We start from the raw sequence: 27294 nt of genomic DNA on the forward strand, positions 1-27294 counted from the left end.
ATAAATATGTTTGCTCCTTTCAAGAATCCTGTGTTCTTCCAATGTGATCATGTGCTATATATTGTTTGCAATAACTGTTCCAGGAATGACTGGTTGTAAATCTCACATAATTTTAAATTATTGTTTTAAGGGTAATACCAATTATATTTGTAAAGTGTATCCTAAAGATACTTCATTTTTCTTAAGCCATAAAGCAGAGGTAAATTGTGTGGCGAAAAAGCGAAGCAAGCTCATATTTGCAATTGCAAGTGTAGAAGTTCATCATTGTATTTTGTTCATTTGATGAGTTTTTCTGACATGCTACATGATCTGCCTTTGCTTCTTTCTTGCTTCATGAAATGGATTTCCTCACAAAGAAATAACATGATTCAAACCTTTATATTTACTACCTGTGTGGAATTTAAAAGATCTGCTAAACACAGCAAAAATCAAATATTGAGTATATAATGCAATCCTACATTTCAGTTATGCTCAGGAACTGAGCATAAAGGTTGGATGAGCAAATCAAAGGCAATAATTTAGCATGTTTATTAACCTGCCCCATAGATATTTTATAAACATATTTCTTTTTGTATCTGTTAGGAGCAATTCCAAATTTAATTTCTTATACATTATCTGAGAGGTTTTTTCCCACAATTACATACAGCAATTTTTCTTTGAACCTCTTTATCCCTTCTAACAGTTGTCTTTTAGCTGCTCTGGAAATTATGGTCCTAATTTGCCTGTCAGTTTCCTCACTTTGACAGACACTTCAGGAGTAAGAATCAGAAATGTTATTTGAACTAATTTTTATTCACCAAAAGTGTAACTTAAAGAATTCAACACTACTCCTAAACTTGGGCTGAATTTGACAAAACCAAAATAAGGAACTGAAGAATTCTGTTTCAGTAGTTTTGAACCAGCAAAAGAGCATTTTTCTCCTCCTTTTGAAATGGTATAAAACTGTAATTAATGGTTAAACATGATCAAACATCTAAAGTGAAATAAAATATTCCCAGAATATTATTTTATTGACAAAAAAAAGATTTGTGTAAACATGTTTTCTCCTGTTTCTCTTTGTTGGCTTAATGAACAATCAGAAAAAAAGCCAGCTAGAACTGAGTAAATGATCTAAGGATACTATCTTTAAGTTAAATGGTGAAGAAATATTAATTATAGAATGTCCTAAGAATTCACATCTCTCCACAAGCGTGCATTCTCAGCATTGGCTGACATGTCTTGCCCAAAATTTTATTTGCTCTTAAATGAGAATGCATTAGTCATGCAAAATCAAAAATTAATCTTATTATTTAAATTTAAAAACACTGACAGGCATTTTATGTTTATTTCAGTCTGTTTCTAGCACACAACTTCAACCCAAAAGGATAATTTATTTCTTATATGAGCTGTTCCCATGGGACAAAAGTAATAATTTCTGATGCTTCACTTCAAATTAGAGTCCTGTAGTGATCAGCATTCACATTTTTGGAGCTTCCAGTCAGCCACTAGACTCCTAATCACACATCACTTGTTACCACTTCCAGAACAAGCTGGACCACTCTTACCCTGTATCTACAGACACTCTTCCTCAGTGAGTTAGTCTTGTTCGGTGAAGTCTTTAAAATCAGCCAGTTTGAATGGAAAAATCAAGATTATTTGCTTTTTCACCATCTTCCTTTGTCTTTTAATTTCCTGTGCTCTTCAGAGCTCCCTTATGTGCATTTAAGAAAGGAAACTGAAGAAATTGCACGCTGAATCAAAAGCAGAATCACAGAATCATCTAGGTTGGAAAAGACCTTGAAGATCATCTAGTCACAAGGTCTTCTCTTCTTCTCCCATCACTTTTCCCCCACTATTGAACTGCCATCTGTTTTTTCTAACTGTTTAAAAAAAGCCAACAGGAAACAAGCTGATCAACATTTTGGTATATGATCTGGCCCACACTTGGTTATTTTTACACTGAGATACTCTGAGCAAAGATCAGGCCTCCTGCTGTGGAAGCACTGTAACACACAGTTAGTTTTGTCTCTGTGATAATAATTATGTCTCCAAATTGGAACAGAGCTACAGTAGCTCATGGCACACAGACACAAGCAATGGCACATCCTTAAAGTACTGCCTCCCGTGTTCTCAATTATACAAATAAGCTCAGTTGTATAACAGAATCACTTGTTTTCGTGACAAAACATCCCAAAGTGTGTCAGTTATGCTAGGAACAACTCAGTTGCATGAACTGCTTAACCACACTGCTAATATAATCAAGGCTGCAATAAGCCAAGCTACTGCTGCTGTGCAAACAACTTACTTAACCATATACTCTATATTATTCTTGCTTGCCATTTTTCCTACACTTAAAAAAAAAAATAAAATCCGTGCTACAGTAGATCTGCCAAAAGTCTAAACTGACTAGTTTCAGACACAAACTGATGGATCTAGTATTATGCGGCCATTGTGAACATGAATTAATCTCCACAAAAATTAAAAAAAAAAAAAAAAAAAAAAAAAAGGGAACAAGGGAACGAATTATTTTTAAGTAACATCGTTCTTCCTAGTGCATTTCAGAATAAGAACTATAAGAAAGTATACTTCTAAAACATGATGGGAATCGTTGGCACAAAGAACTGATAAAAACTTAAAAATTAACTTCTCTACATTTCCATAGGAAAGCTAGAGCATAGGCTGCAACAATGCAATCTCCTCACATGCTCTGCTTTCTCCAGTGCACCAGATGGAAATTCAAAAGCAGCACACACAACTGAATTTCTGTGCCAGTTTAAACTCTGGCTTACTTTCAAAGATGACAAATTAATGCCAACATTTTACTCACGTGGAACCCACTTATTATTTCTTGCACAGAGACCACCCGTTAATTCAGCATTTAGACTTGTTTACGGCTACCCACCCACCAATATGTTGCTACATGTGAACATTCTTGAACTTTATGGAATAATGGATGATTTAACACTGGAATAAACTGAATCAAAACCACTCACAAATAAAAATCATGTCCATGCTTCACAGCTTGCTTGCTTCCTCTCAAATTTCTCTTCCCCTCTCAGTAACATGACCTGTTCTACCCTATCCCCCATGCTCTCTTTCTGCTTAAGTCTCTCAAACCATTACTAGCCTTTCCTCTCTAATCTCTCTTCGTGTATTCCACCATCTATTTTGTAACACACACAAAAATAGCTGTGGTAGAAGTGTGACATATATGGAGTTCTAAAAATAAGTGATGTCTCAACTGGTTCTCTTGCAATTTGGTAGGGGAAAAAAAAAAAACACAAAATATTTAATTTTACTTGAGTTTTAACTGGTGTTTTAATCAGTTTCTGAAAAAGATAAATCATGTAATGATTTTTTTTAGCAAAACCATGTACTAAGCAAAATTACAGAAATCACAGAATATTTAAATTATTCAGAACCTGCTTCTTTTCCACAGTGAAAAAAAAAGACTTTTTGTCTACAAAGTTTTGCTCAAATTTAAGTCTATATAAACAACACCAGATGAATGTATAAGCAAGATTTGTGGGGATAAGGCAATCCCAACAGAGTACTGTTACCATGAAAAGCTGTTTTAATGATGAGGAGCAAAATAAACTGTCACAGAAAACACAAGCTTAGCAGGGTCCTTAATCTAGTCCACACAAAGAAACTGCACCAAAAAGACCAGAGAAAATCCGAAACATATACCAAAGCAAAGCAAAACAAAACAAAACAAAACAACTTACTGTCTTCTTCAACATTTTGATGGCGTAAGGTTTCTGGGTCCCTTTCTGCCTGCATCTGTAGACAATGGATGTAGCCCCACTAAATTTAAAATGAAAAAAAAAAAAAAAAAAAGGAAGAATAGTTGTACATACACTTCTTCGAATATGTCAATAAACATAGTTACCTAGCTGAAACTACATTTTCTACTCCTCCCAGTTTGGTCAAAATACATCACGTTTCCCCACAGATGCAACCAAAAAACCCAGTGTAAAACCGCTCTCTTAAAACTGTGAACTTCAGTGGTTATTCAGCTAATAGAACTTGAAAGAGCTCAAGATGCCCCTTGTCACTTCTCTTCTGCCTCCTGACACATCCTGTAAATTTCCTCAGGGTAGCAAGGAATGTAATCTTGCCCCAACCCTGTGACAACATATCTTGTCTTTGTTAAGGCAATCCATTTGCAACACTTAGTTGCACCGGGTTTTTTTACTGACTGTTGACGACAGTAATGGGGAGTGAGACAGAAAATAAGAAGCAGTTACTGTGCTGCTCCCTGCCCAGTTGCCCAAACAGCCAAATTTGGCACCAGATGGTGTAAGCAGAACTCCTGGTTAAATCAGTGGAAACTGGTGGGGCTTGCTCATAGCAAAACTGAACTGGGCTTAAATCTTCTGGTTGCCTTCAAGGTGTACACACTTGAATGTGCTAAAACTGAGCACTCATAACATAAAATTATGGCTCTGTTTGGAAGGCGCTTCTCTGAGTGGGAGGTTGGGCTAGACAGTCTCTAGAGGCAGGCTCAGCTGCTGAGGTTACTTGCTGAGCTCTACTTGTTATGGTCAAGGAAGATATGTGAATTAGCTAAAGAGAGAAAAAACCTTTGGTAAAACCATAATAGTTACAAATAATTCAGATACTTTTATATTCTACAACACTTACTTTCAGATGCTGTTGAGCAACTCAGCGTCAGCCACCGTCAAAATGGATGCACTAAATTGCTAAGTGTCAGCACTGGATTTAGAGCATTTTTGGTAGCCTCCTGTCCTCAGGAGCTTGTCACCCACTCCAAGACTGAGCACTGCCAAAGAGCTGCAGATTTTTAAGCTAGAGGGCACTGCCGCTATCATACACAACTTTCTGAATAACATACATTGCAGAACAGCGCACAGCCACTCAGCAGTGAAAGGATTTCATATATACCACATCTCAAATTGCACTGCAGATCTCTCTGAACCCATCTCAGTATGTCTATAGGAGACGACCACAAACTGCAGAATGACACAAGCAGCTTTCTTTTAAACAGTGAAATAGCACAGCTCTGATTGACTATATGAATAAAACTGTGACACAAGGTTTATTGTTCTGGGTACACTGTTGTGCAAAACCACTATGCGTGCTCCACACTTCTTCCTCCTCAGTACAAGCACAGATGCCAGTTAATGCTCTGAGTATGTATGTCCATATTTTTACATGTACATGAGTGAGCACAAGAACTGGCATTTGGTTGACAAGATTTATTTCAGAAAGACCTCTTCATCAGGAAAGGTCACCTACAGCAACAGTTACGCTGCTCAATCACCTGAAGGCTTGTGTGCATCAAACACACATAAAGTAATCTTCATCTCATGCTAGAATGCTTTGTCTCTCATAAACTGTATTGAAAAATGTGTGGGAGTACTGCAAGCCTCAGTGACTCCCAGAATCATTACATGAATTTTCTCAGATCTCCTCTCCTTTGCCAAGTCTCAAGAGGCTCTATTTAGCAAGAAGAAAAAATACACCACATTAAAAAATCCCTCACATCTTTTAAATACAACCAAAAATGTTAAAAGATAAAATTTTAAGGACCTGCTGTGATAAGCAGTTTATATCTCCAGTATTTCACTATGGCACTATAATGGGTAATAATCACTGCATAAACTGCAAATTGTGCTTGTACCCTGCTTCGCATATTCTGAGTGTAATATAAACATTAAACTCATTAGTCTGCATAAGCTCTTACTAAGTAGGCTGTAAACCTTCTAGAAATTATTTTATCTGGTTGAGGGCACAATTAGATAAGCTGTGCAGCTGATGACGATCCAAATAAATAATTATCATTCCTGTGCTCATCTCCAGGTGTTTGCTGTTGCTGCAGTGATGAAGGGCAGTTACTGTCTCTCAGCAATGCTGTTGTCGGTGGTTGTTTTACCAGTTTGTAACCTAGCTCTTCAAAATCTTCCATGTGAATAAAAACCTAGCCACTACAACATCTCTGATGATTTAACAGAACTGGCTTAGTGTTGAGACAGACAGCTACATCAGCAGGATAGCATGGTACCACCTTTAACGGTTCATTTGACTGTACCTGAAGCTGGAAGACAGGAAGCAGGATCCTCAAAAGAGGCCTATGACTGCATGGAGGGACAGGAATTTATGATGGCATGTCCAGATGAGCAGTTTGCCATCAGGCTCATTAGTCACCATTCAAAACACACAGAGGGGCTAGTTTAGAAATTGTTCCCTATGGTAAAGTTTTCTGACAGCACATCCCTGGAGTCCTAATTTGGGGGAAAATTGATGACAAGATATCACAAGGCTTGAAAACACTTTCAGAGAGTTCTCTTTTGCTTTATGTGCCTATGCCCAGATCTGATAGACATGCTCCCATCACCTAGCTAACAGCTAACACTGCCTTTTATTTCCATGCTACAAACCAGCATTGGGACTCAGGAACAGGATGGCAACCTGCTTACACCATGCCTAGTGCAAAGCTTAGCAGACAAGCATTACTAGTAAACTCCTGACACCTTGTCTCTGTCAATAGCAGGATATCTTTGCTTCTGTCCATTAGGAGGAAAAAAAATAAAAAATAAAAAGGTGTAATCAGAACCGCCTTGTGCAAATAAGAGCATTTTGGTTTGCTTAATTTGGCTTCCCACTCTAGCTCAGCAAGTCTTCTGCTGAATCAGCACATACAGCTTCCTGAGTCTATATGACTTGGAATGTCACCAGTAAAACTGGAGCGGTTCAAGCTTTCATCACCAAAGGGAAGTAGGAAGCTTCAGGTGCAAAAATCTCATGTGCAACCGAAAAGTGCGGAGCTGCTGACGGTAACCTCTTGCACTTATCCGAACCTTCTTGACTACTATCAACCTGGCTCTCTCAGAACCTAGTCTAGAATTTGTATCAACTAAACATTTCATTGATACATTTGGTCAGAAAACAGAATATGCAGAAACCAAAACCTCTTCATGCCACTTTCTGTAGGCATGAAATTTACTGCCAGATAGACTATGAGAGCCTCTCAATGTCCCATTCTCTGCAGGTGGTGTCCACTTCATGAATGATAAATATTAATGGTGCTATAGAAAGAGATAACCTTTAGTCAATTCAAGGCATTTATTTGATAAGCAGCAGAAACCAACACTAAACAGTTTCAATAGAAGAAACAGAGGACCCTAAACCCAATCAGGTAATAAACACTTGCAGAAGTACACTGCAGTGTGTGACTGACAAGCAACCCATTCCCAATTCAGACTAGAAACCAGAAATTAACTCTTCGATACTCCACATAAGTCCAACCACAAGATTATTCACTGTATTATGTTGGCATATCTAGAACTGATCCTGTCAGCTCTTCCCTCTTTGTAGTTGCTGAATACATACATATATATATATATAGCTATCTTTGCATATATACATACACTTATATTTATATGAAATATTTTATTATATATATTTGTGTAAGTGGGCACTTATTTACTTCTAAAGAAAATTAGGCTTAAAGGAGCATCCAGCTGTTGCTTTTTTGCATCTCTGCCTAGAACAGACTGCCTGAATTCAAAACATAAATTGTTTGAAGAACTTGGCTGGAATAATACCAGAAAAGGCTTATTCTTGGAATACTGAGTTGGCCAAGTCAGAGAATAGTAAAAATTATAATTCCTACATTGTTGAAAACATTGTCATTCTCTTTTACTGACATATGTGTTTCTGTCTGGAAAGTTGCTTAATGATTCTGTTAAAGATTTACTTTTTAAAGCCCATATATAACTGTGAATATGTTAAAGAAAAAAAAAACAAAACCAAATCAAACCACTTTACTATGTATGCTATATGCTTTACTACATAAGTATGATTCTATATCCAGTTTTGAACTTGCAAAAAACCTAAAAATAATGTATACATCTTAACTACTTTGTCATAATGGACAATAAAAGCACTCACTTCCATGTGACGCCACCTACAACAAAGACACTGACAACTCATGAGAAACCTTATGATGTCCTGGGCATAAAACGTATCACAGCTGCTACACACTCAACTCAGTATCAGCACAGAGCTAGCTTTCCTGCAGTACAAATACTTAAGTGACATGATAAATTCACTCAATCATTAGTCCAATGATTGCATGAAAAATTTAAATTATTAAAAGTACCACTTAATATGTCAAATTAAGACTAAAATTCAATGACTGATCTCTGCATGTGTTGTTTTCCACATAAAATTGAAAAATGTTTAAAAAATATTAAAAATGTATGTGTAAAATTTTTTGCCCTCCCCCCCCCCAATATACACTTTGCTGAGTATTCTGAATTATTTTTCATGTTATTATCTTGAGCTGTTATTGAATTACAAGTAGTTTAGAAAGACACTATTTTAGAGATTGGGCAACAGCACCTTAGTGCTCTGCCTGTCTTAATGAGTTTAGACTGCAAAGCTGAGAGAAAAGGCATGGTCCCACTTCAAGTATATGCAGTCACAAATAGTGGTGTCAGCACAGGTGGAAGGAAAGCAGGGATGCCCAGGAAGGTGTTAAGGAGGTGGAAGTGATCAGCAGAATTTGCAAATAAAGGAGAATATGGAATTTGCAAGTTCAGGCCAGACCCATGGTGGAGACAGGCAGAGAGAGAAAAGCCAAGGCAAAAAAAGACACAGGATTTGAGCCAGGTTGGAAGAAGCTGTTTCTCCCCCACACCCACAAAACTCTTCTGCCTCTGAAACAGGAATAGGAAGCAAAATGACACACTGACAGATTTTTATGTGGTCACAGGTAGGTAGGAAAGGTGAATTCCTAGAAGTGCAGTTTTTCTAATAAAATAAACAGTCACTGGTGGTATTTTCTCTGGAAGTAAGGAAAACTGGTCCTTTCAAAAGTAGGTCAGCATCTCTATACCATGTCCACTCATCCTGGGTTTTATACTGCATTTTGAATACAGTCCTCAATGTAATCTCCTATAAATGTCATTTGGATTAAATTCCTTAAGTTCTGAATTGATTTTTGAAAAATGAATTAGTTTGTGCTTCATGCAGTCAAAGAATGATTAAACGATCTAGTTTGTCTAAACAAATCAGGTGAAAGAATTAATGGTCCCAAGAAAACTGTACCTATTAGAGAGCCATGGAAATCCGTGCTGCCAAAACTGCGGTAACAGATTAAAGTCTAGTATTGGTTTCATAAGGAATACTGATTTTTTTGGTACAGTTTACAGAAGTATAAAGTTAAAATACATTAATTCCCTCTTTCTTATATATACACAAGGTCAAAATGGTTCTATAGGAATGAAATTACTGTTCCTAGGCTTCAAAATTAAATGCCTTGTTTGAAGTTAAACACTGGACAGAACAAAAAAAGTAACTGACAAAGCTATTGACATACATACAAGTTACATTTAAAAAATGCATATTTCATGGCGTTACTACTATTGCCTTAATTTATAAAAGCACATACATGTAAGTTTGGAAATTCTTACAACTTGCATTTCATGTGAAAGTGTAGCAAAACAAACCTTCTTTCTACAGTGAATTTACAAGCAATTCTTAAATTATTCGAATGTGATCTAAACGCTTCTTCTAAACATAAATATCTACATATACAGCACTTGCAGGCAATTGTGCGCAACTGCAGACCGCTCTTCCCTCTCATTATTTCACAACTTGTAAAGAGTATGGAAAATTTCACAAAACGTACATAATGTAGGAGGAAAGAAACCTTAAACTCCCACATTCTATAAGGAATAAAACTAACCTTTGAAGAAGGCAAGACTGATGGAAAAAAACCACATCCACAGTTCTGGAAAGCTAATTCCATTGCATTCCAGAGTTCTGTCTGGTTGGTTTTCAACAAGAAAAACATTCATAACACTTCAGATTTTGATTTAGTGATTTTCAGTTGCTGTGCTGATTTCCTAATACTTGAGGTGAAAGGATGTTTTAGCAATCAATCCTATTCAGGTTGCCCTGCAAAGGCAATGCAATAGACCAAGATATTTTTTATATTCAGCCTTCACTGCCGTCAGCAGACAAACAAAAGGAGCCTTACAGAAGCACATTCCCAACAAAAGACAGGCTATTTTAAAATAAACAGTAATCAAACTAGTGCTTGCTAATATTCTTGGACATGTAACTTCCACAGATAGAAATCTAGAACTATAGTCCTTTAGATGAGGGCTAGGCTGGCTGGTGAAATGCTAATTAAAATGCAGCAGTCCAAGCCACCCCTGCTGCAGTGGCTGGACTAGTAGCTGCTAATTCCTACTGGGCCTGCAGTAGTCTATTTCTTACTAGCTTCCAGTGGGGCTTCTCCATCAAGTACTGCAGGAAATTTATTTAAAAAGACCTCTGTCCCACAAGGAGTCTAAACACTTAATTACACCTGCTACAATTGCCTTTTAAAACAGTGGGCATTCAGGTAGGGGTTAAATTAGCTACATGCTATAATACCCATGTTAACATTAGATTATTTCCCCACCTCAAATACTACCTCTTAAGTCTCTGGTTAGCTGGTGGGTGAACACTGAGAACCAGAAACAGATCACCAACACTGCATATCTTAAAGCATTCTGATGAATCTGGCTTCCCTGACTTTAATTGAACGGAAGAATACAGGTGGCTCAGACTTACTAAAAGAGCAAGACCCATTATCTCAGACCTTCATTTGAAAACATGGAAGCAAAATTCTAACTGCATTGAAATTCAGAGGTTACTGCTTTACTATGTTTGTATTGCTCTTCTTGGTGTAACTCAACTTTCAAGAAAGTTGGTTCCTGAACAAAACTTCAAGCAAGACTGCTGAAATGCAGATATGAGGTGAAGATCAGAGCACTTCATACAGCACTGTGGAAGAAAAATGTATAGAAAATACATTCACCCTTTCTTCTTCTTCCTTTAGCCCCTTTAAAAATTTGGGTTACACTGCACATAAGAACAACTGTATTTCTAAAACAGCAGGTGACTTCTCTATAGGAAAACTGATTTCTTCCCTACTAAGTCTGAAAAAAACTTGCAGCTGAAAGTTGGCTGAAAATGAACTTCTAAAAGTATCAGGTTGATTTTTCAACATGAAGCTCTTTCAGTCCCATAGATCCAGAAACTGACTTTGAATGTTTTATTTAGAACAGAGTTTCCTTCAAGACTGCTCTTCTCTTTTCAGAGACAGAAGAGTACATACCTACTCCTCATGTTTAGGCAGTACAATGAAATAGGGAGAACAAAGAAGAGTGGACTAAGTGAACTACTCTTTCCAGAAGGATGCAGATTTTTGCCCTTGGTACTGAACTTGGGGAACGCTGGGGCAAATTTTCCAAACCAGGTGCTTTGCCTACCTGTGCAAGACACAGACCCCAAATCCTTGGATTGGCACTATCAGGCATATTCTCACAGCCACAGACTCTATGCATGCACTTTCCATCTATGTGACATGCCCTGCAGCTACTGTCCCTCCCTAAGCAGCACACAAAGCCTGACAACTGGACCAGTTCAGTGAACACAGTTCCCCTGGAAATAAATATGCCTTATTTTAAGTATCATTTAAAACATTGTCTCATAAGCAGCACTTTTTTCCCTTTCTCTTAAGGGATACTAATGAAGAAGAAACATTGTTTATTTCATCTTAACAAAGACTGTGTGTGAGGAGAAAGAGTGCTGAGCAGTAAAAAACTTTTTAACTTTCGAAAGTGTGTTGCAAGACCTTCCTTCCTGGGCCACTGAAGAACTGCCTGCCTGTTTTTCTCTGGTGACATGTTCCTTCATCAAGAAGTGTTTTAAGCAGTCTTTGAGTAGGTGTCAACATCACTGATTCCTCTGCTCTTCATGACAGTCTCCAGGTGCAGAAGGCAAACTACCTTTGCACTAAATGACAACATGTGGCAGAATGAACAGCTTCCCACATCCCGTAATGACTCTCGGTTTTCCTGGTCAAGGGAAGGCAAGTAGAAGGGAGGTTACAAAGTTTGACTACTAGCAGTTTGCTCTGTATAAAAAAAAAAAAAAAAAAAAAAAAAAAAAGGTAACCTTTTTAAATCAGACAGGGAAAATTTCATGACTATTCATGTCTGCATATCTAAAACAAGCTTTGAACAAAATTCTTTACCAGTTAATTCAGGACAAGTCTTTTCTGTGATTCTGCAAGCTCCTGTGCCCAGGCTTATCCTGAATAGAACTCATTTTGATAAGCTACGCAGCTTTCTCCTTCAAGGTTCATGTTGTGCTGAATCATCAACTCCCATGCAATGTCTTCTCTGAAATAAATTGTTTTTACCAAGAAGCTCATGTGCAATGCCAACCCAGGACCTCTTACCACAAGACAACAAAAAAAATTTTAATATATGGCAGATTTAAGACTTCTCTGGATTTTTTCTAGCTACTCTTATATTTTTTCTTTAAACCAGGTGGGATAGCCATTTCTAATTGTAAGACTGAAAGCCAGGCAGTGCAGAAGAGTTTGGAGGAGTGTATTATATTTTGCCATTGCTCCCTAAATAAACACTTTTTATAATGTTTTGTAAATTCTGGTCATACTTACATACATTCTTCATTAAAGATACTATGTTTTTGAAGTAAAAAGATAGACTAAATAACTGATTTTCCATAATAGGGAGTACTTTTAATCTGTCATTTTTAATATTTTTGTAACAGTCGGAAATCTTAATTTGCCATCATCATCACAATAACATGCAGACTTACACTTGGCTGTAATTTTATTGCAATAAAAAAGCTGCAGTAGAAGGATTAAGCTGCAGCAGGAAGCACACTGATACTATACATATAATAGAAAAATATATTTCCCAAGAAAATGAAGATAGCATTAAGGCAATATACTCTTCTGCAGATTGTGTCCGTGCAGGGTTATTTCGCCCAAAGTGAGAAGTTTTGCAGTCCTGATAAATCTGATGACCAAATGCCAACTTTCTGCAAGTGTGGGGGAGGTAACAAGTCAGGTCTGATCTTCCAAAACTATAAAGTCTGACCTTTCTAGCTGGACAGACTTTTGTTCTGGCGGCTGGGAAAGACCTAAGTAGGTCTAGCCCTTCCCTAAATGTTGGATTTCCTCCGTGTGCACACAGGAACAGTGCTGCATCAGTCCTGAGCTATCACTGCCACAAGGAGGTAGCTGTGCTGGAGCATGACCTAGCACCCACCCTGGTGCCACCTTCCACCCTCCTCCAGGGACAAAGTGGGCAGGAGGCTGGGGTCACCACACCCTCCTTCTCAAGAGTTACAAGAATGCCACGCATGAGTGGTGTTTTGATGTTGGCTGGCTGAGAGGTGCCTACCAAGCTGCTCTATCACTTCTCCATCAACAGGACTGTGAGGAAGAAAAATATGATAGAGAAGCTCATGGATTAAGGACAGTTACCATTGGAAAAACAGACTCATCCTGGAGAAACTAATTTTAATCATTGCCAATTAGTAACAGAGTAGGATGGTGAGAAATAACAATGAAACTAAAAACACTTCCCCCAACCCTCCCATCTTCCTAGACTCAACTTCACTCCTAACTCCTCTACCTCCTGCCCACAAGTGGTGCAGGGTCATGGGGAATGGGGGTTGCAAGTCAGCTCATTACAGCATGGGGTGACTCCCACAGGATACAGGCCTTCATGAACTGCTCCACCATGAGTCCTTTCCATGGGATAGTCATTCAGAAACAGACTGTTCCAGCATGGGCTCCTCTCTCTACAGGGCCACAGATCCTGCTAGGAGCCCGCTCCAGTGTGGACTCTCCACAGGGTCACAGCTTCCTTCAGAGCATGTCCACTTGCTCTGGTGTGGGGTCCTCCATGGGATGCAGTGTGGATCTCTGCTCCACTGTGGAGCTCCATGGGCTGCAGGGGGACAACCTGTCACCAGGGTCTTCACCATTGGCTGCAGGGAAATTTCTGCTCTGGCACCTAGAGCACCTTCTGCTCCTGCTTCTTCACTGACCTTGGTGTCTGTGGGGCTGTTTCTTTCACACTGTTCTCATTTTTCTTTCACATCGCTGCTAAGCAGTGTTTTTACCCATTCTTATACATGTTATCACAGAGGCACCACCAGCATCACTGATGGGTTTGCTTTGGCCAGCAGTGGAACCATGTTGGAGCCAGCTGCAATGGACTGTGTCTGACATTGAGGGAGCTTCCAGTATCTTCACACAGAGGCTGCCAAAACCTTGCTATGTAAACCCAGTACAAAAACCCTGCAGGAATCTCACCAGAAGTCAAGGTACACTGTATTTATCATGTCCACCTTATCTCCTAGGCCACGGACACTCTACAAATCAAAACAAACAAAAAGCACTCACTGAGTCACACACAGATTCAATCCAGGCAGGTATTGCCTGCCTCTCTCTTACTGCTCTCTAAACTCTTAGAAATTTGTCATTTAATAACTTGTTTCAGTATTTTTCCTGGTATTGATGTGAGCCTTACTGAACTACAATCTATGGACTCAATCACCCGTCAATCTTTTTTTCACTCAGCTCTATTTTGCTTTTTTCTAAACTTTTGGGGCCTCGCCTGTCTGTAGTCAGTTTGCAAGGATAACAGCTGAAGACTCAAGTTTTGCTCTCAAGAGCTTCCTTCTTCAGTGTTCTGGGATGAACATCAACAACTCACCACCACCAGCAGCACTCTGACTTACTTAAATATTCTCACATTTGCCCTAATTGGACCTTTAATATTCTATTAACCTTTCACAAAGAACCCAGCTTTCTCGACACAATGTTTTATTTGCTTGTGTTCCCTATTACATAAAGGATTTAACTTTTTCTTACTTTTTCTCTTCACCTCAGCACATTTCTCAAATGTCTTCTTTGGTAAATTTAATCAATGATGCACCTTCAGCTTTCCCCCTTTCCACAGCTACTGCTGGACATGTCCTCTGTTCTGTGTTGTTTTTTCTGCTTTTTGTGAAATTCCATTTTTTATCTTCCTATCATTTGACAGCTCCCAGTGCAAATATTTATACCTACAGAACTTCAACAGGATATTCATGTCACAGAAACCATTCTCAGTAATGGTGATCACAGTCCATCCTGCTAACTAACGACATGCACATGCAAGCAAGTGCTTGTACAGTGAATTACGTTTTCAAGAAAGTGTCACCACTATCCAGTGCTTGAGATGAGGAAGCTCTTTTCTGTAGTTAGTGAAATTACTGTTTTCCAGGAGAAGATTCCAGATCTTCTAGTCCATGAACATCTTTCATCTTTTCTTGAAGCTCCCTATATGGGCCACTGACCAAGTCACTGTTTAATCAGCTGTGTTAGAGAAAGAATGCTGTTTCCAATGACTGCAATTTCCATTTTTAAAGGACTGAGGCTTTTTAGCTGTCAGAGCTGCTCTGTAATCCAGGATAATGATTCTAATCTAGTCTATGTCAGTCTGAACTCCTGTACATAAAATATTCAGCACAATGGTGTATTACAGATCTAAAAATACATTAATTTTTTCATGTTCTCCCCATTGTACTGAAACTTCAAGCACAGCATACTACAGTGACACATCTGAAGACTGGCATTTCCAACCTTTATTAGAATGTAAAATAGAGTCACAGTTAGGACGTATTGTAAGGAACTGAAGGACAAAATGCCTCAAACATTCATCAACACAGAAAACCTTAAGGACAAGCTTTGGCCTTTGGATTAGTCTAAGGAATGTCACCCAAGGCAGTGGGATTGTATTGCAGGATGCACTCCCCACTCCCTTGCAGCTGCATTGACAGACTCCTTAGATAAGCCTCAAAGAGGGAGACATGGACTGAGTGAAACCAGGTGCTTCCCCTCAAGCGCAAGTACCACTGAGCCCAATACTTTGTGGCTCTGTTGTGCAAGCCAGGCACCATGCTTGCCTTGCTAATGACTTTGCACCTTTGCCACTGAAGTGGTAACAAGAACCCGTAAGAGGTCATCATTTCTGGGATGACTGATAAGATCTCTGGCAACAGAGAAAAAACCCAAAGCTGGGCAACTGGATGCAAGGGTGGTCATCCAGATTTCTTTTACCCTCTCCGAGGAGATCACAGAACTGCTGTGATTCTATGAGCTTCCAGTTTGGATGGTGACAAGTATTTGCAACATAGTCTGTATAGGCTTTACAGAGTCACGATTTATTTTTTAAACATATTTTTAAAAGTTCCACCTGGACTTTCAGAGAGAGGCTTGGATTAAAAAGTGTGGTCAGTTATGCCCATGCACCGGTTCATGTAGTTAATAACCACTAATTGGGTTACAGTCATACAACTAGCTGTCAATGTAAGCAAAGAGCTGGTGCCCGCCCTGCACAGCAGATGTCCTCCACAGTCCGGCATGGGTTTCAGCACCCACATCTGCCACATCCTGACACCACAAGACCTGTGAAAAGAGCTGTGATGCACAAGCAGGGAGGAAGGCTTTGGCACAGACCTTCACAGATCATGAGGCTGTTGTCAGACAAGCAGATTCTTTGAGAGGGCTGACGAGTCCCACTGCACAACACTTTGTGTCCCACAAAGAAACGATCAAGCATTGCATTTTCCTCTGAAGAACTAAACTGTGAAAGGTACGATGTACTCCTGCCACACCCTCCCACGATTTCTTTTGTTGATGTTTAAAGAGAAAATAGCTTTAATGAGATCTTATGTGCTGCCAGCTACTGAAGTCAAACTCTGCAAACCTTGTGAGCTTTATGTATGTTGAAATGCTGCTTCTAGGCTAGGACGTTGTGAGTTCGATTTACCAAAACTCATTCAAAATTCAACAATTCTTTTTTGAACATTTAACAGAGTCTGTATAATACTCACTATGATCAACAGACTACCCATCCAGATTGCTTACAAAATATTGTCTTTACTATATTTTCATATACAATGTGTCTAGTTAATAATGTTTTTACCTTGCAAAAGATATAACACAATTTTTTTAGCGTATGTCAATTATATAAAGAACTTTAGTAAGGTCAGGCTCTTTAGAGCTTTGGCTTCAAAAAGCAAGGCAATGTATAATTTTAAATTACTTAATACATCCTGGGAAAAAAAGTAAAAGATTTTGACGTTCACTATAATGCTGAGTTTATCCAGGTTTTCATTCAGAGATTCTTTCCTTTGCCTACATCTGTAATCTGAAAATACAAATTTTCTCCCCCCACTGACTTAATAATAAGCCTGTTAGCCATAGCAAATTTGGCAGTTCAGTCAGGAAACTAATGTTTTTAATGAAACAACACTGATGTTTTTTAAATAAATACTCAATACACTGACAAACTTACAACTGTGTTGTAAGCACAGAGATCATAGAAATATGTGGAGGACTATGTTGTACCTTGACAAAGACAAGTGGTTATGACTGACAAAATATTAATGACCATGGCTAAATGAAGTCCTCAACCCTTTAGTGCGAGCACCTTATATTACATTTTCTATAAATGCCCAAGGACCACAATGCAGACCAACGTCTCAAGAACACAGGAAGCTCCGTCCCACTCTATGTCCAGCTCCTTCTGCAGTCTTCCTTCCCCTTCTTCCATTCACCTGCTGGAGTTATCAACAGTTCTGCATCCTATCATACTACATGACTTGTACCACTCTTCCCTAAGCATCTCCGTATCTTGGGAAGACTGTGCACTCTTTATCTCATCAACTCTTCCAGACCTGTTTAGGGTCAGTTAGTAAATTAAGTAGGCAGAATGTAAACTAAAATGCCTCATGGTAAAAATGTTACAGCCTTAGGTTACACCTACATGTCTATCCTTTCACTGGTGATATAAAAAATGTAGTTCAGACTGATGGAAACTAGGGTACATCTACAAACTAATTCAGGTACTTAAAAATGTTTAGCCATAGCCAAGAGGAAGTGATGAAAACAATCTCACTACGACTTGAGGGAGGTTGAGGAACTACACACACAGCCATGTGGGAGTGATGTTATCACAGGGCAGTGGAACATGCACAGTATATGTGCTCTGGTGCTAATGAGGGTTAAACCCACTTCACACATCTTTCTTTCCCTAGTAAACCCATATTGGAAGAAGTCAACTGATTCAGAGCTAGCTTGAGTAACACCCTACCACACTGAAAAGAGTAACACTTAGAAAAAAAACCCTAGATTTTTCTGTTTTCCTGGGGAAAGATGTTATGCAAACAAAAGCAGCAAACAGAACCATCAGAAGGACCACTAAGGTGTTTTTCTAGTAATACAGGAAAACAGAAGTTTTCAATAGAAGCACTACTCTTGGACACCACTTTCCCAGTAAGAAAGAAGTTTAGCACTCTTTAGAGTTAACAGACAGCCTGAGATGCATTCTGCTGCCGCTTGGGAAGGTTAGAAACCCTCTGTATCTCCTTTCAAAGATAGCAGAAAGTTGAGATAAGATATAGAGTAATGAGTGGCTGCGTTCTGCAACAGCCTTTCAACTGTGGTCATCTGATGTAGGTCTGAAAAATAGTTTAGGTCAGAGGTGGGATGTGGTGATGTCATGTAGTTGTACATGTAGACAATGACTTCACAATGTGGAAAAATAATATCAGTTAGATAAAGAGTAAAACACACTCAAAGCCACCTAATGTTAAAGAACCAGAATGGGCATTCCAGGGTATAGAAAAACTAAATAACACCTGTCTACCTGTATCTATTAAGCTTTCAGATCATAAGCAATAAATTCATTCTAAAGCAGATGTTACTGAGAAATATTTCTATCTCTTACATACTCTGGTTCTTACATGAAGCTAGTTACAGGCTATTACAAGCCACTTAGGAGTTTCAGGCCATATATTTCAAATTAACTACTTCATTTATCTATATTTTTATTTCTGAATAGGACTCTTCAAAGCTATTGTTTCAGTTCCTTAGGAAAAAAGCCTGGTACCTGAACAACATACTGCTATCCTACATTTACTCCAACATCTCTGGTTTTCCCCCTGTGACTGTATCTAGCCAGTTACGTCACTTTTAAAGTCCTTTGCCTTTGGTAAGACTAAACATAAACACAAAGCTTATCTACAGGGCAAATTTGCCATCAGCAACATAGTAGGATTAGGACCTAATTGCATGGTCTATTTAGTGTATACAATCTGGGAAGATGAGTAATTATAGTATTAAATTTATGCCTTTGTTGCTCCAAAAGTAAAAAGCAAAAGACACTTTCCTTTAGCAGCATCATTCTTCTAACATGGCACTACTAAGGCCTTCAAAAAAAAAAAAAAAAAAAAAAGAGAAGAAGCAAATGAAAAAGAAATGAGACATGTAGTTCAGATACCCTTTAGCTTTGATAAAAGGGCAAAAAAACCTCCTTGTGATAGACCTCACAAATAGCACCAGTAAGACCTATGCTTACTGTGGGGGTTGCTTTGTAGTGTTGAGCTACAATAATAGAAAATTAAGTAAACTTCATGAATTATTGCCCTGAGGCAAAAACTCTCCTTCTTGCTAAAATACAATTTTTGTGCCAGTCTGTGTCACGGACATGATTATCTGAGAAACTGACTTCCAAGTACTGCATTACTCTTTCATTTGAGTTCTTTGGGGAAGTCAGGTTAGACCGACTTCTTAAGAAGTGACATATTGGCCGTTTTGAAAGGTACAACTAAGGTGTTTAAATATACATGTGTTGCACCTCCAGTGAAAATTGCTAACTTCTGCCATAGTCCATCTGCTAATCTTTCAGCAGGGTGGGCCTGCCTACAGGCAAAGAAACCAAATGCTGCTGCTGCTGCTGCTGCTGCTGCTGCTGCTACTGCTTCAGAGATGGTGAGATAGCCTGGCCATCTGGTGAAACTCTGTAGAGAGAAAGAGGGAAAGAAATTCTAAGAAGGTCACCCTGCCTCAGAAGACCCACACTTCTCTGGCTGATTCATTTGAGTAATTGAAACAGCTTGGGTTTGGTCACTGGATTGCACTCAAGGGGTAAGTGTTCAGGGCAAATATTACCAAATCACACTCAGCAAATACTTCAGTATGTCTCAATTTCAAACAACATTCTTGTTATTTATTGCAGATCCTCCCTCTCCTCCCAAAATAAAGCAAAGAAACGGGGCAGATGGAATTAGGATATTTTTAGTGCACTTAGCAGCAGGAAAATTGAAGTACATTTACAAATATCCCTTTTGCCAGCCACATGAGAGAAGATGCCACCTTTAAAAAAAGCTTAGGAGGCTTTCAGACAATAGTCAGCCAGTATCAAGCTACTAAATGTTTTAATAGGCCATGGATGGCAAGAGGGAAAAATACACAGCATGCTCATAAATATTTACAAGGTAACAGAGATAGTTACTGTGATTAGCTTTAGGAAAAATGAAAATCTAAACAGAGGAAATTCCGACTATTCAAATCTGAAGAAAGATATATTTGCTGCTTGTTCAGAGGCACCATCATGAAGATAGATGATCAGAGTAATCAACCCTTGATAACAGTGTTAAAGCTATCCAGGACATTAATGAGCTCCACCCTTGTACTTCAGATTATTATTTCACCATACATATTACATACTTTATACACAGTTATTGGTAATAATAATTACAGAAGTTATCCTAAATTAGTACAATGTGGCTTAATATATGTGTCACTTGAATGTATGCATTCACTGCAGTCATGCTACAATAACACAGGCAGCAAAAGTAATTTCCAGTTATGGGGAACTTCTAGACTCACTTGTCAACTTCTGTGAAATAGCATAGATGTTATGAGAGAGGACAGAGAAGACCTTGTAATTCCAAGCTTTTTTTAAGCAAACTGTGGCTAGAGAAGACTCTGATTTCCAATGTCTCAACAAATGTGCTTAGCTTCCTGCTGAAACTAGCAACTATTGCTAACCTAATACTCAACATAATTTTGTAATTATTAAGAAAAAAACACAATAAAATCAGTAAACTTCTCATTTAGTGTGTCACACAGCTAACCACCCCAGTTCCATCTTCATTCTTCTTCTTCCATGAAGGGCCTATGTAATTTTGTAAGAGGATCACATTCTGTTCCTAAAGGAGGAACACAGCATGCAGCACATTTTCTGCAGTTATCAGAAAGCTCTAGTGCCAGTATCATTAACAAAACCAAGAAAGCTTTTTTCCTCACAGTTTGCTCTATTAATCTCCCTGACTAGAATTTAAAGATGTGAAATTATTCCCCTAAATTTCAAATATATTCCTATCAACTGTAATAGTAGAAAGTCAGAGCTTCATAGCTTGTCTATCAGAGTGAACTTAACTTGCAAAGAGTAAACAGTAATTACCCATAAACAAAGACCTGTGGGTAATTAGACCAGGTGCTTAGTTTATAGCAGTGCAGTTTGTCCAGTAATGGAAAACACTGACTGTGGTAAATGAAAAGCCCCTTGCCTCTACTAAAGTACAAAAAAGGAGATTACTGAAAAAAGAAGTCTGGTTTTGTAATTTCATTACTCCACAATCAGAAAGATACACCCATTAGTCTGAGACAGGAACGTTGCCCTAACAGGCAGCATGTGAAGAGGAGGGTGAGCTCACATGAGAAGCACATTCTGCCAACTCCCAGTCCAGAGAGGAGATCGTGCAGCGCACCAGCAGCCAGCCCCAGGGAGGGGGAAACACACAGGACTATGGCGGTCCGTCTCCTGCTGATAAAAGGACTGGAACTGCTGTGCTGCTGCTGCCACTGGCAATGACGGAGGGCAGCCTTCCCATCCTGCAGCTACCACTGTATTTACAATCCCCAAAGGGGACATTCTTGGTCTTACTGAAGGTTCACCGTTACATGGACCATTTATAAGCACAATCACCTCAGTTACAGGAACTGCAGAAAATACAGCTATTTACAACATGGTTGCCTATAGCAGGCTCACAGTCTTTTGCCTAATTTTTGTCTTTTTTTTTCGTTGGGTTACTTTTGAAGTTTTGTTTTAGTGATTTGTGGGTTTGGTTTTTTGTTTTTTTTTTTTTCAATTTATCCTCAAAAACTTAATTTTGTAACGGCTATTACAAATGAACACACAAAGTTCTTTTTGTACTCCACAGTACCAGAAATGGGCAGTACATAGTAATTTGAAATTATTTCCATTTACTGAAATAATCCTGCAGGCTACACAGTGATATAATGTAAATTGCCATTCTGGTTCCATTTCAGAAATTCATGCATGAGTCAAAACCACCCCCCCAAAAAACTCCTGACTCCATAGTTATTTCAAGTAATGTTCATATAATAAAGAGAACATCATATTCAATACTGTAACTGTAAAAGGAATAATATTATTTTAGCCATGACAGTCTGAAACAGCAAGCTTTGCAGGAAGAAGTAATATCTCATTAACTATACTGACATTATTGAAAAAAACAGACAATCTTTCAGATCTTTCTTCAGATACTACACCAGTTAATGTGATCTGAGTGTATGATTAAAATGCCTAAGGTTTCCTTGTAAAGACTATTTCACTGAGCACTATAAAAAGTTCAGCATATGGCAACACTGTCAAAATTGGCTGTTCTACTGATTTTTTAAAGCCTTTACTTCTCTAGCACATCTTAAATCTTAGAATTAACCAACTCTTCACCTTCTTGTTTAGTTAAAGCATTTGAAGAGATTATACAATCTGGAAGAATTTGGCCAAAGTACATAACATGTCAGTCATCAGCACAATGTATTCTGACAGACTACTTAAAACCTTCATGAGCATCAACGGAATAGCCTAAAGTTAGCCAGTCTCTTTTCAGATAAATTTTCTTCACAATCTAACCCAGAGAAGGATTCCAAGGAATTAGTTCTCTTCAGAGAGGACAACAAGAGTGAAAAACAGTGTCAGTTCAAAGGAATGTAGAAAGATGTGCTATTGTAAAGTAAGACTGGGACCTGCAACATTAAGTATCAAACTCCCCTGGCTAATTTTAACTCCCAAAAATATTTACATCAGCTCTTACTGAAACACAGGACTTTGAGTAATTCGTCCTTATTAGCAGACTCATCACATGCCTCATCAGCATAGTCTTGCTCTACCTCAGCTTTATTGCCCCATTTGTGTAACAGTCTGTGATGCTAACAGAAGTGGCAAATACTTTTCTGAACCATTAAATTACATGTCTGACTCAATACAATTTTCTTCTTTCCACTGAGTCTGTACAAAAATGGTGAGCAAAACTCATCTGATCAAGTGTTGATATTTACTTCCCCAATAATAATCTAAATTCCCTTTGAAGTTAACAGAAAGAAATGGGCAATTCTGAAACATGATTCATTCCATTCTAAGGACCTTTGGAACAGGTCAGATGAAACATGCCCTGAAAGTGTTTTATTTTAACTCTGACCACCAAGGAAGCTTTATATAGGCAACTACAACAGTAACAGTCTGTGATTAAGACACATTACTCCCATTCTTTCTAAGTATTGCAGCCCATATAGCAATGACTTGGTGAATGAAGATCATGGCAGTCTCTTCTCGAGACTCTCACCAGCAGCAGAAGTGTCACCATGATGCCCTTCCCTCATGAACTAGAGGTTTTCCACATCTCTACCAGGGAACAGTGTTTGATACTCTCTCGGTATAGTCAATATAAAAAAATTCATGGACCTCTTTATCCTCTGCCTCCCCACATCATGTCCCAAGAAGCACAGACCAACATGGATAAAATCACACAGAGAAAGCATCTGCCTTGCGTGCTGGGGCATGCACCAGGAAACTTCCCCATAGTATACCAGCACTTAAAACAGAAGAAGAAAGAATACAGTGAGGACAGACCTTTGAAAAAAAAGATAAGCCATCTCAGAAGGGGAAACAGAGAAGGACATGTATATGTGTATCTATATTTATCTATATATCTGGAGATAGGCAGAGATGGCGAGACTCTGAGGGAAGCCGAGAAGGGAAGCATGCTGAAGCGAAACGACAGGCAAATGAAGACAAGGTGGTGAGAGGAGCGGGCGTTTGGGAGTGTGCAGAGTGGGCCAGGAGACGTGCCAAGTGAAGAGCTGGATAGTAAAAAAGAAGTGAGAAAAAGGACTTCAGAATAGAAGGAGTAGCAAACAGAAAATATGTAGATAGACTTATGGTTTCAGAGTTTGGGGAAACAGAACATGCCATGAGAAAAAAGTACAGCAGAGAACAAGAGCTGGAGAGAAAACTGCAAGCAAAGTTTGAGGTGAACAACGGTACTGCTTTTCAAGCTTGGAAAATGAATGATAGTACAGCAAAGAATAAAATGAAGAACATGGAACAGCTTGTCTTTTGTTTTTCTTTTTTCTTCCAATTTAGCTTAATCATTAATATCTTAGAGAAGATGGAAGACTTGTGAAACAGAATTAACTATGATGCCAATTTTTTAAAGCTTAGTGCAAGCATCAAAAGTGGTTAAGTGTGAAAAAACAGTACTGTAGACTTGTTACACCCAGTGTAATTTCAAATGTTACACATTCAGCAATTGAAGGAAAAAAATCCACACCAAATACGTCATCTGTGACACCTGCATCAAGATAAAGTATCAAGCCCCATGCTTGCATGTGAGCATAACTCATGACACCTTCACTAAAATACAGTCTAAACAGGACTGTGCCAAATATACACAACTTCGTTGTGCAACCTAGTAGTCCGTGGTCTGACAGATGCTACTATGGCTAACTTAAAAGTGAACAAATCTCTTTAAATCAGATATACCTGAACAAATCTGAAAAACCACCATCCTTAAGGAATATCTGCCTGCACTTCACATAAAAGTAAACACGTTCTGTAAGCTGAAAAAAACCCTGACTTTTAAAGAAGAATGCAAAAAGTAACAATATCAATGTACCTTTAACAGGTTGCCTGATCTTCCTCCTCAAGCCCATCCTCTCCTGTTCAAGAATAGAAATTCCCTTGTAGTCTCATATGTAAACGTAAGTAAAAAATCACTGTAATTTGATCTTCTACTGATAATAGATTTAGGAAGCAAACTTTTCCCTCTTGCACTGCCTTCACCTATCTTTTGGCGTTCTGTAAAAGTCAGATTTTTATGCTAATTATATAATTTAGTTTCAAGCACACTTGCAGCATATCAGTTAACATTTAAATAAAAAGTGAACTGCTCTTATTATGGCTTTTGTTGTATTGATCAAGTACATCTTTCCTGCTGCATGAAATAATAAATCTAAAAGCAGCTCTCAGTCATTCACAGCATGATGAGAAGACAGGAGGGTCTAATGGTCCTAGATAAATCCTGGCTGCACACGACAGGGGTTCTACAGACAATGGCTGGAATATGTACTTTTCAAATCTTGTTACTTTAAAGAAAAAAAACCCAACTGAGTTCATTTATACACTAGACAACTCATTACTGAATGTCATGAATTTTGAAAAATGGCACTGACATTACACAACAACTGGACAAAGCATGATAGCTCACAGTTTTTATGGAGTGAATATACAAAGCACTGGGTGGTTTTACTTTTATTAAATTCCATTGGTATATTAATAAGATATCCGTTCATCACTGAATTGGGTAGGTACTTGTGGAAGCACTTTCTTGCAGTCCTCGCCAGTTGTGGGTGTCATGGCTGAAACACAGTAAGCAGCAAGCCTAGTTAGGGTTCTGCCATTTATAACAGTAAAATGTACACTGCAAATACTAACAAGGTTCATTGAACAGTGCTAAGAACAGCTGATCCAGAACTCAGTGACAGATAAAGGACACTTTTTTTTTCTAATACTGCATTTGAAAAAAGGTACCTGTACCAGCTCATTCCTTTTCCTCCACGGGTTATAAAAAATTGTAACATTCTAGTTAATGTACTTCCTTTTTTTTTTAAGCCTGCTGGTTCAAGGGAACAGTGGCTACAGCTGTTGTAGTTGATTTTGAAATAACCAGCATCTGCACCAAATGGGTAGAGTAACCTAACACTGACATGAAATAAATATACTTCTAAAAAGAAAGTAAAAAAAAAAAAAAAGAAAAAAAATCCAGAAAAGCAGTGTGACAAATACTTCAAAACAACCCTAAGTGAAGTGATTTTGTAATACAAGATTTGAAATGCCTATACAGCCATACATGTCATTGGTACTATCTGAATAGACAACTGCAAAGCAACAAACAAAACACTTGCTATTTTGTCTTTGTAGTGGCTTTATTAATGCAGCATGATGGCAAGTATGATGTTTATAGCAGAATTACCTCATTTTCTATTGTCTTTCTCTACTCTTGTGTTTTCAAAACCAAACATAAAATAACTTTGCTTAAAAGCACGATGTATCCACTATTTCTAGTTATTTCATTAAGGGATGACCTCAGGGGAATACACTGAGTATCCAGCACTCACGCTCAAAGAAGAGAGATATCATAAATCCATATATTAAACTTTAAGCACAAAATTGCAAATAATTCTGTATGAGTATGCAGTAACTGCTTACTGCTAGTATATCTTCTAAGATATCTGTGATTATAGATAGCTGGGAACACTTTAACTGCAAAAATTTATTGGACAAATCAAACCTTATCAGAAAGCCATCTGAATAGATTCCTAACAGTCTCAGTTCATTGTAGGTTAACACAACATACTACTAAGCTGATAAAGAGCTCAAATACCTAATTTCGAAAGCAGGACAGAAAATTGTCATTTGTTAAACATCATGGACTAGACCTAGTTAACTTAATCTGGTTTTAGAAGAACAGATTTGCATATATAAAACTACTCTGTTAAGATACATACAGAGATTGCAACCTGTTGCACAGAAACCTTCAAAATTGCTCCACATCTTCCTCAACCATGTAATACAACTTACAATAGATTGAAAATAGGAATTTAAAAACATACACAGTGTAATTCATGGTGTATGTTCTTATTATACTACATAAATTTCATGTAACCACTTTCTGGGAAAAGGGGATGATCTATGGGGGTTTTTTGACAATCTATTTCACTTTCTTAACTCTAGTTACCACAAGTGCTGCAAGACAAAGCTTTCTACTTTACCCCAAGCTAGGTAAGGGGGAAAAATATTAGAATTCTTTAAAATGCTGTCAGTGGACACATTAATTCACCAGGTATGCATTAATCAACTAATAAATACGACCACTAGTATTTTTTTTTTATATACTCTGCTTGTGGGTAAGTCTTTATTAATTGAATAGACACAGGATTATTTTGCCAGTCACTTAGTTCTTTTCTGTAACTGAATTCACAGATTTGAGTCAACTGCTCAGTTCTCACCACACACCACTTGAAGGAAAAATGCATTGTATTTTTACCAACCTTCTCTTTTCCAAACTACCTTCTCTTAGGAGTAATTATTCTATTCACAAGTTTTTGTTATAAACTGATGTGTGAAAAAGGCTACAGAAAAGATTTTGGTAGAGTGCATACACACCTTCACTGCTTACTAAATTCCTCAGTGATAACCATGGCAATAAAATCGAAAAGGATGGCAAGACAGCAGCCTTTTCATAAGTGATGGGCTAGGGAAATTT

At 38.1% G+C, this 27294-nt stretch overlaps 1 protein-coding gene across 1 annotated transcript in view; it reads right to left on the minus strand.

The window, feature by feature from the left end:
• CAMK4 (calcium/calmodulin dependent protein kinase IV) overlaps positions 1-27294 on the minus strand; it is a 226028-nt gene that overhangs the window by 120855 nt on the left and 77879 nt on the right. The window contains exon 2 of the mRNA XM_074931666.1: positions 3708-3786. Coding sequence (XP_074787767.1) covers positions 3708-3786 — 79 coding nt within the window. The remainder of the gene's footprint in view (positions 1-3707; positions 3787-27294) is intronic.

Source organism: Athene noctua, chromosome Z (assembly GCF_965140245.1).
Source record: "Athene noctua chromosome Z, bAthNoc1.hap1.1, whole genome shotgun sequence".
NCBI lineage: Eukaryota > Metazoa > Chordata > Aves > Strigiformes > Strigidae > Athene > Athene noctua.